The following is a 10,956-nucleotide window of genomic DNA, read 5'->3' as shown; positions in this document are numbered from 1 at the left end:
AGAGAGAGAGAGAGAGAGAGAGAGAGGAGAGAGAGAGAATAGTCCTGGCTCTACTGGTCACTTTGCAGACCAGGCTGGCCTCAAACTCACTAAGATCCACCTGTTTCTGCCTTCTGAGTATTGGAATTAAAAGCATGTGCCACCACCACCCAACTTTATATATGTAATTTAAGGTACTGCTGTCTTTGGGTTTTTAAACTGCTAAATAGCTCTAAAGTACCACTATCTTCAAATTCAAATACTAATTAGTAAGCATGTAATAAAAGAAGAACACTACTGCTTACCTGCCCTTCCCACTGTCATTTCTCAATGAGATCACATTATGACAAAGACTGCCCTTCTGGCATGTTTCGAACTTGAGAACATTAGAAAATGGCTATTCAAACATTATCTTAAAATACTCTGAATAATTTCATATTTTTTATACAATAGGTGTCCCAAGACAGTGGAAAACTTTTGTGTTCACAGCAGAAATGGTTATTACAATGGGCACACATTTCACCGTATCATTAAGGTAAGTTATACAAATTTCGTGTGATTAAAAGAAAAGTATGCTCCTGTATAACAAGAGTTTAAGTCTCTCAAATCCTCTTGAACACATACACTTTACTCCAAGGTAAGACAGCACTGGGTGGTCATAAATGTTTAGTCAAGGAAAAGGCATGACTCCCTTTTTAGAAACAATACTCCAGTACTTTGTCAGCAGCTAAAGAAAGGATAAAAGAATGCACCAAGGGATGTATATTAGTCTAGTGGCTAGATAAAGCAGAGGTCTGGGAAATACAAGAGCTGTAATGAGATGCACCTCTAAGACTCTGAGGAGGAGTGAGCTTGGTCCCAGAATTAATTAATTTATTTATTTATTTATTTTGTGCAGCATTCTAGGAAAGCCAGTGAGCTTAAGGAAAGGAAAGAGGAACAGATGACGATTATATAAGACACATGACACTATGTAAATCCTAAAACATTCTGTGGACTATCAAGAAAAATAATGCATTATAAGACATTTGCATTTTTATTTCAGTCATTGAATAAGTAGTGACTCAGCAATGAAATCTAACATCCAAACTTAGTATGGGGTTAATGTAACCATGATATAATTCGAGGAAGTTGACAGTTTTACTGAATACAAAGCACTCTTAACAGAGAGATACAAAACTGTACACACACACAGATTACATATAAAAAAGTCAAGGTATTAATTTTATATTTTCTGTTAACAGGGCTTCATGATTCAGACAGGAGATCCAACAGGTACTGGTATGGGAGGAGAAAGCATATGGGGAGGAGAGTTTGAAGATGAATTTCACTCAACATTACGACATGACAGACCGTACACACTAAGCATGGCCAATGCTGGATCAAATACTAATGGATCCCAGTTTTTTATAACAGTAGTACCGACGGTGAGTATTTTATCTATAAATGATAAGTTCATGGTTAATAATCTGAGAATATGAATATAGTAGGGAATCTGCATTATTCTGTTCTCTGTACTATTAAATCTTTCCAGTTAGAAAATAGAAAATGATTTAGACATGAAAATTTAAACAATATAACAAATGAGTTTAGAAAACACTATTTCTGTCTAGTAGGAAATATAATTTCTATGTTAAGGATATTAGAGTTTCAGTCTCTGTTCTGCCAGCACTAATTTTATGTATCCTAAAGCAAATTGTTTCACCTTTCTTGGCCAATTTCCTCATCCTTTGAATTTTTATTACTTCCATATAAACTAGGGATAACTTTTAAAAGCTGAATACTCATTATTAAGAAAGCATTAAACTTCATTTTAAATATATAATAAAATTAAGTAAAATTTAAATTTTGCTTAATTATCATAAATTTGATTTAATAAATTTGTTAAATTTACCAAATTTTTCTGGTTTTGTTTTTCCAATACAGCCGTGGCTTGATAATAAGCACACTGTGTTTGGACGAGTGACTAAAGGAATGGAGGTTGTGCAGAGGATTTCCAATGTTAAAGTCAATCCAAAAACAGATAAGCCTTATGAGGATGTCAGCATCATCAATATCACTGTCAAATAAAAGGGACATAACACGAGACTGTTTCACATTTGGAAATTTAATACTTGATGAATATGGAAATCGTGTTAAAAGATAAAACTGTATTTTTGTATTTTTAGTTAAAGGTCATTTTTAAAAACTGCCTTTGGTTTTTCTTGGACTAGTTCTGATCTTAAGGGTGACAACTAAATTCAGGTAAATAACATTTCTTATAGGCAAGTACTCTTCTGATTCAAATTCAATATTAAATAATGGGTTTTGGTGTATATTTCCTCAATTTCAAAAACACGCTCTTATAGGTTTAGTGACCCTTAAAGAAAAAGATCAAAAGACATTATATTTATTCCTTATAAAATATCCTTTAAATTGAAGTATCAAATAAATGACCACTTGAATTTTTATTTTTAATGAACACTGTTTTCATTTGCTTTTCCTAATGTAGCTAAGTAATTTTTTTTCTAATGAGTTACATTTTAATTCAGTAACCATCAAGAATAAAAGTAAAATTTAGTATCCTACAGTAGAATCTATTAATAGGTGTGGTGGGATGTGTCTGTCATCCCACCTAGCACATGTGATATGAAGGTAAAGGCCAGCCTAGACTACATAATGCCTGGAAACAAATTCTAACAGTACAACGAGTCTAAAGTCTTCATTGATAATATTCTTCAACTCCTTTAACTGCTAACAACAGATTCTGTCTTCTAGACAGCCTCTTCAGAAACTTAAAAAAGGGACATCTCAGTAGAGCTGCTTCAGGAGCCCTGTTCCTACCACTGATCAATACCATCATTTCATTTGGTATGAAAATGCAACCTGCAAGATGAAAAAGTATGTCTAATTGTGCCTTCAAACTGTGAAGCAAGGTGGTGGTGGTGGTGCAGGCTCTAATAATCTCAGCACTTAGGAGGCAGTGGCAGGCAATCTCTGTGAGTTCCAGGCCAACCTGGTCTAACGGAGGGAGTTACAGGACAGCCTGTATTCACAGGGAAATTCTGCCTCAACCACCCCTACCCCTTCCAAAAAAGTGAAACAAAAAGATAAATTTTGGTCAGGCAGTGGTGGCGCACACCTTTGATCCCAGTGCTCAGGAGGCAGAGGCAGGCACATCTCTGAGCTATACGCCAGCATAGTCTACAGATGAGTTCCAGGACAGAGCAGGATACCCAAATACACTGTCTTGTAACCCTCCTCCCCCAAAAGGAATTTTAAAGAGAATTTGAGCTTACTCCATTAAGGATTTTGTTACATTTACTTTTTACTTACAAGTATTACACTCATCCTCAAAGTAAAATTTTGGTAATACTGCTATCAAGTGGTAATAATGCCTCATTCCTCAAACATTCAAGTATTTTGCTTTAATTAAAGAATCATACTATGCAACCAATGAATTGGTTTCATATCATTTTATTTGAAATAGGGTCTCATGTATCTCAGGTTAGTCTCAAAGTCTCTATGTAGCTAGTGATCCCTCCCAAGTGCTAGGATCACAGATACATACCATGATGCCCAATTTATGCAGTACTTATGGAGCTGGAACCCAGGGCCTTATGCATATTACCATGTATTCTACCAACTGAGCTACACTGCTGCCCTTGAATTATTATTAATGCACAATCTCACGTTTAGTCTGTTTTCTCTTTTGGAAGAATACATGTGCACATCAGTCTCCCCTGGTACCAATTTGTAAAATGAGGACTTTTCCAATGTTATATAAGCATTAAATAAATATTATTTTTTTAAGATTTAGGCAAGCTTTTCAAGCCCATCCTCTGCTCCTTTCTTGGTGGTAATGGGGATGGAATCTCAGGTTTTGTTAAAGTCAATCCAAAAACAGATAAGCTGAGCTGCATCCTCAAGCTCACCAAACCACTGTAATGACCATTATGTGGCTATATAAATGGTTCCTGTGAAATACAACTAAATTTAATCAAAAAGTTTTCACTTTTGTTTACTGCAAAAATTTAGCTTTCCCTCCAAAAGTTTCTTGTACCTTTTGTTTAAATGTGACCTAAATATAGAATAATATCTCTAATCCTTTGAATTAGCAAATAAATGCTATCTCAAATGTGATAGGTTAAGCCATTCTCCACTCCTTTTCGTTTTTGTTTCTTTTAGGCATAGCATAAATAATGAAGTTCTTTTTTGCAGTGTTAGGGATTAAACACAGGATTTCATACATGCTAGACAAATGCTTCTATTATTGAGCTATGCCCAGTCCTAATAAAAGACTTAAGCAATGATGCTAGATGCATAATTTATTAAGCAGTTTTTGTAATAACAACTCCTTATAAATTAAACATTTTATTGCTTTCTATACTGATCATATACGTAAGTACAAATAATGTCTTCTGTTGGCTATAAATCATTCCTGAATTACAGACCAAGGGCTATATACTTAACATACCTGCTGTATATAAGTAATACAGTAATAACTAGATGTAATATAGAATTTCAGACATAAGGCAAATCCCAGTACATTGTAGTTAAAACATATGCTGATTTTTAAAATCTGACACTTCCCAGAGGAAACTAGTACACCCTTAACAAAATGATTAGCCAAACGATGTACGTATGCACAGTAGCAGGAGCCCGCCCAAGAAAAGAACCACACATAAACACTGTAATATATCTATATTACAATCATATTTAAGCACAATTTTAAAATTATATTTGGTTATATTTTAAGAATATGAATTACAAAGTTTAACAAAATTAGTGAAATAATAAACATAATTTATAAAAAAATCAAGTTCACTTAGTGTCAGCACATTTTCAGTTACTACAGAAAACAGTTCAAGGTCTCACAAGCAATGCAACATTTTTATTTTTCACAGTTACTAAAATCAAATATTAAATAATTTAGTTACAAAGTATTACGTATACACACAACTACTTGTAACAGCATGACCAGTTACTTTCTTGAAAAACCAAGGACAAAATATTATACTTTTATTTACATATTGCCCGTAATATGTGATGGGCTTTTTCTAATTAAAAAAAAAAGTACATTTGAAAAAAAATTGAACCAGAACAGCGCCACCTAAAAGTTACATCCTACTGTCAGACATCACTGTCTTTGTAACAACTGCAGTACAATTTAAGAATCAACTTCATCCTAAAGTAAGAGCATTAAAAACAAGAAATCTAGCTATTTAAAGAAATCATGCTTCCATAATAAGAGTATCCTTTACAAAAAAGAAACCATAAAGAACGCAAAATTTAACTTTTATTCACAATACTGCCATACTAAATGTAAACTCTTAAATTGTTTCTTTTCCTATAGATACGTTCTTCCTCTTCACTGAGACCTTGTCCTGAAGAGCCTTGATCCTTTTTTATTGTTGCACGAATGTACTTAACTTGGGAGCCATTTAAAGAAATTAGATTCCCAATGTTTGAATACCTTTCCCTAAGGTATAGGTAGTTTTCTATTTAGGTCTCTATATGTTCATGTAAAAGTGACTGGCTTTTCATGTGACTTATAACACTTTACCAACAAAGGAAGCAATATCACTTAGCCTAAGTAATGTGTTTAACAACTAAAGGACCAACTCTGACCTAGGAAGTAAACCTAGGACCATTCCTGGAAATGGTTCTTGTTAGTAAAGATCAAACAATTTTCAGTTTTACTGGTTTTGGTTTAGTCTAATGATCAGGTTCACTTAGATACTATCTCATTCTCACTGTATTATGCAAAATGCTTTAGGAGAGCTGATAAAACTGTAGAAAATACTGATTTTTCTATAGTTTATAGTCCCCAGCATTAATGATACTGCTATACTGAATGTGAAAGTAAAGCAAACCTATTTCCCCCAATACAGCTTCAGTTCTAGTACACAACTGCCCTGTCTACTGCCAAAAATGAATAAAAGGTGGGGTTAAGGAAGCCATACTTCCCTAGGTTCTGTTAGGCACTCCACTGGCTGGTTTTTTGTTGTTGTTGTTGTGTTTTGTTTTTTCACTGAAATAAAGAACCTTCACTTACTTAATCCTTTGTGACTACTCCTCCCCAATATACAGGTCATATATAAACTGAAAATCTCCAGTACCTAATGTGCCCTTTAAAAGTCTATATCCAAGAAATTTCTATTTAACCAATGTAATATGGTCATTTAAAATTGTCACAGAATAATTTTTAAAAGCAATGACATACTTAGTTCTCAGTCCAGAAATCTTATATACACATCCTACATTAACTATCATATTTGAGATGTACAATTTCTTAGGATACATTACATGCAGGGTAACATTGAATCATAAGCTTGAAACAACTGCTGCATTAGAATCAAGCAACATCCAACACTCCAGCAGCCACAAGTTGCCGGGACAGCCAGTCCAACCCTTCATAGAGCCCCATACCACTTCGAGCATCACAACCCTGAATATACCAGCTCCTACCACAGCATAGTTTATGGAGACTGAGAAGTTCAGTGATTTCTTCTACTGATAATGCTCCAGCAACATCCTAAAATACATAAAATATAATTTTTATCAGTCCTTCCAAGTGATCATTTTTTTCTCTTATGTTTATATAGAAATATGCTGATAACATATTTTTCAAACACATGCTTGATTGATTGATTGATTGATTGATTGATTGATTGATTTATGAAAGGTTTCTCTGTGTAGTCTTGGCTTTCTTGGAACTCACTCTGTAAACCAGGCTAGCCTAAAATTCAGAGGTCCATTTACCTCTGCCTGACTGTTGGGATTAAAGGTGTGTGTGCTATCACTGCCTAGAAGCTGACACCATTCAAATTGAATCCTAAACAAAAACTATATTTATTTTCAGCAATTATTTTGAGATTAATTGAACTTAAAAGTTTTGGTTAGAACTGTCTATATATATTAAGGATAATATAATGAAATCAATCACAGCTTTGCCTCCTATCTGAAAGACCTAGGTCACTATAAAGCATCAGCCATCTGGCCCCTTCTTACCCAAAAAGGAAAGTACATATATAACAAAAATGGTTTATGCAAAAACTATAATATAAAAATTGTATTATTTTCCACCCTTGATCCTTCCCAAAATAGTAGTGATTTCTTGTATATTTTTCCAAAAAATTTCCATGTACAATCAAAATGCATAAATTTTATGTCTTGCTGGTTTGCATTTTAACAGGAAGGTATTTTTCAATTTAATGTGTTAGCAACACATGTAGATTATCAATCATAACATTAAAACTGCATCTCTTTGCATGGATAAAATATAACTTATTTAAAAAGTCCTGCCATTATGAATACATTAAATCATAATATGCTATTATTATAATATGCTGTTATAAACCTGTATCTATTATTAGCCCTCTGTAGCACGGTTAACCACAGACAATAATTGGAGTTCAACCTGAAGGTCAGAAAAGCAAAACAGCCAGCCACTGTCTCTTACCTCTACCTCAGTCCAAAATGGCGATCCTGCCTCCAGGAACCCTCAGAATAAGGCTGCCTGTCTTAACATTCCTCTCTTAGTGCTAGGATTAAAGATGTGCACCACTACCGCCTAGTTTCTATGGCAAACTAGTGTGGTTACTGGGATTAAAGGTGTGTGTCATCATGCCTGGTCTCTAAGGCTAACCAGGGCAACTATTTCAACTCTCTTATCTTCAGGCAAGCTTTATTCATTAAAATACAAATGAAGCCGGGTGGTGGTGGCGCAAGCCTTTAATCCCAGCACTCAGGAGGCAGAGGCAAGAGGATCTCTGTGAGTTTGAGGCCAGCTTGGTCTACAAGAGCTAGTTCCAGGACAGGAACCAAAAAGCTACGGAGAAACCCTGTCTCGAAAATCAAATAAATAAATAAATAAATAAATAAATAAAAAATAAAATAAAATAAAATACAAATGAAATATTACTACAGCTCTCTCCATTCATGGGTTCAACTAACTAGTTTAAATTTTTTCAGATTTTATTATATGCCCATTCTGAACATTCCTTGATCCTACTCATAAGCAACAACCAGTAAAACATTTCCTTACAGAACATGCAGACTTGTACTTGTTATTACTCTCTAAACAATGAAGGCTAACATACCATTACATACCATTTATATCTCACTAAGTCTTGTAAGTAACCTACAGACGATTTCAGGTATTTAGGAGAATGTGTGAGTTATACACAAATACTAAATATAAAAAGAACTTAAACATCCAAAGGCTTTGTGGTATCTGTAAAAGGTCCTAGACCCAATCCTCCGTGAATCATAAGGGACAACTGTGTACTCACACAGATATATAAGTTAAGTTTATCTATATTTACAAAATTATCTTCAATACCATGATATACTACTATAGACCCTGAGAGTAAAGAGGTATATGCATCTAAAATCTGAACAGATGTTGCCGTTGTCTTAAATAAATTGTTTAATAACCATGCCAGCAGTATATGACTCTCTAAGGATTCTTGATAGTTCATCTTCAGCAACATCACAAGCATCTTATTTGCATGTGTACTGGTCAAGTAAGGAATGATGTTTCAGTTCTTGCGTAGTTTGCCTGTTCTTGTTAATTTTTAGTGAGACGAAAGTTCTTTACTCTTCATTCTACTTTCTCCTCCTGTGGCATCTACTATATTCAACTTTACTTCATTCAAAGAATGGCTCCATGGTTAAAAGCATTGCCTGCTCTTCCAGAAGACCTGGGTTTTATTCCCAGTACTCAATTGTTCTAACAACGATGTGGCTTTTGGCTTACAAATGTCTATTATCTCCAGTTTCAGGGTCTCTGACACCCCTCTTCTAACTTCTGTGGGCACCAGGCATACACATGCACAAACATACATGTAGAGTAAGTACCCATACACAAAATTTGAAATTAAAAACCCAAGCACTACTTCCCTTAAAAACATTCTCCCCCTCCTGTGAAGCTTAGGTTCAACATTTAAGATCCTAGCCTTTCCCACCTACTCCTCCATCTTTTCCTTTCAGTCACAGTTCTAACTGTACCCTATAAAAGTCCTCAAATCTCCACCTTTCTATCCCTCTATTCAAGGCATTACATGTATTACATGTCCTACTTTTACTAACTGGCTATGGTTTTTTTTTCTACATTTTTTTCTACCCTCAATATTAGTCTTAAAATTTTGGTATGGTGTTATCATATACTAATAAGCCCAAAAAGTGGATTATCTTTTCTTTTGAATAAAATCTTAACTTTTTCATCTAGCCCTGTAAGGCATGAACAAATAGATCTATTAATCTAGGTTTTCTTCATCTTCTACCTGAATGTCACATGTAAATTCTTCATCTTCTACCTGAATGTCACATGTAAATTAGTATGATGCTCCTTTAAAATACCCATGCTATTTTCTCTTCCGTACTATTTCCTTCACCTATACACCCAAATACATCTATAAATTCATCATATCACAATTTTAATTCCAATCTTCTAACCCAATCTCCCCACCATATCCATTTGAGGGATCAAAACCAGGGCGATGCATATATTGCATGAGAGCACTAAAATCAGCTAAAACTCCAGCCTTTATTTTCTTGAGGCAGGGTCAAGCTATGTAGCTCATGCTAGCTTTGGGATTTCTATATAGGTCAGGACAGATCCTCCTGATCTTGCTCCCTAAATACTACATTTAGATCCTTTAAGATACCACTTCATTTAGAATAGCTCTGCCTCCTTACTGAAGTTACTTCTCAGTTTATCTTCATTAGAATATAACACATCATATACATACACAAGAATGCATTACCTGCATCAATTACTTGATTAATGTGTTTGTGTGTACTCTATGATACCAAAGTAACACTTCCACAGCAGAAATTTTATAGTTAATGAATTGACTCTTGGAAATTTTCTCAAATGACTTATGACTGAAGCATAGGCTATAAAAAGCTACTAAAGTAGTAAATGTTCTGATAGAAAAATCCATTACCTGTTTGTTAGCAAAAATCAGCAGCAAGGCATCTCGGAGTTCTTTTTCTGTTAACAACTTTGCAAGTTCACTGTGTGCTTCACTGATTCTGTCTCTATGACTGCTATCAACAACAAATACAACAGCTACCAAAATACACAAAAATATTCAAGTTATTCATTAAATTTCAGTTAAATTAACATAGTACCATTAATTATTAGATAGTAATAATTTAATAACAAGTTAGCCTAGCTAAATTTTTTTTACCATCTATTTTCATTTAAAAGCTGCCTATTTAATAGCAGGACTTGATGATGATCTTGAGTAGTTTACATAACTTCACAGGTTTACTTTCTTCTCTGATAGGATTTATAAAACTATTAAATACAAATTCCTCTCTCTCTGTCTGTCTGTCTCTCTCTCTCATGAAAATGTACTTAAAAGCTATCTTGAGGCTACCTGTTCTTTGAAAACTCCCTTTACAAAGAGTCTTACATAAGCAGTGGAGAACTATTTAGGTGGAGGAAGATCAGGAGAAGGAAGGAGGATAGTATATGACACATACATATGAAAATACAATAATGAGGGCTGGAGAGATGGCTCACAGGTTAAGAGCACTGACTGCTCTTCCAGAGGTCTTGAGTTCAATTCCCAGCACCCACATGGTGGCTCACAACCATCTGTAATTGGGTCTGGTGCCCTCTTCTGGCCTGCAGGCATAGAGGCTGAACACTGTGTACATAATAAATAAATTAATTAATTAATTAAAAAAAAGTTTCTAGAAGTTTAAAAAAAAAAGAAAATACAGTAATGAAACTCATTACTTTGCATGGTAACCTAAAAAGGTTAAACACACACACAAAGCCTTGATGTTCTGGCGCACACCTTTTATCTCACCACTCAGGAGGAAGAGGAAGAAAGATCTTTATGAGTTTGAGTGCAGCCTAGTCTATATAACAAGTTCCAGGCCAGGTAAGACTACATGGTGAGACAGTTTCAAAAACTTAAAAAAGTTGATATAATCTTTAAAATCTAAGATAAAACCGGACTTGCTGAACATAGC

General features: G+C 34.5%; 2 protein-coding genes across 4 annotated transcripts in view; one reads left to right on the top strand and one right to left on the bottom strand.

Moving 5' to 3' along the window:
• Positions 1–3,768, top strand: part of Ppwd1 (peptidylprolyl isomerase domain and WD repeat containing 1) — a 22,484-nt gene extending 18,716 nt beyond the window's left edge. For both annotated transcript variants that reach the window (XM_005366581.3, XM_013353568.2), the window contains 3 exons: positions 433–514; positions 1,224–1,406; positions 1,906–3,768. In XM_005366581.3, the coding sequence (XP_005366638.1) occupies positions 433–514; positions 1,224–1,406; positions 1,906–2,049 (409 nt within the window). In that variant the 3' untranslated portion in view covers positions 2,050–3,768. The remainder of the gene's footprint in view (positions 1–432; positions 515–1,223; positions 1,407–1,905) is intronic.
• Positions 3,769–4,316: 548 nt separating this feature from the next.
• Trim23 (tripartite motif containing 23) overlaps positions 4,317–10,956 on the bottom strand; it is a 30,206-nt gene continuing 23,566 nt past the window's right edge. For both annotated transcript variants that reach the window (XM_005366580.2, XM_026788973.1), the window contains exons 10-11: positions 9,915–10,039; positions 4,317–6,496 (exon numbers count right to left, since the gene is read on the bottom strand). In XM_005366580.2, coding sequence (XP_005366637.1) covers positions 6,317–6,496; positions 9,915–10,039 — 305 coding nt within the window. In that variant the 3' untranslated portion in view covers positions 4,317–6,316. The remainder of the gene's footprint in view (positions 6,497–9,914; positions 10,040–10,956) is intronic.

Source organism: Microtus ochrogaster, unplaced genomic scaffold (genome assembly GCF_000317375.1).
Source record: "Microtus ochrogaster isolate Prairie Vole_2 unplaced genomic scaffold, MicOch1.0 UNK11, whole genome shotgun sequence".
NCBI lineage: Eukaryota > Metazoa > Chordata > Mammalia > Rodentia > Cricetidae > Microtus > Microtus ochrogaster.
Note: the sequence above shows the minus strand (reverse complement) of the source record. Positions and strands in the feature narration are given on the sequence as shown.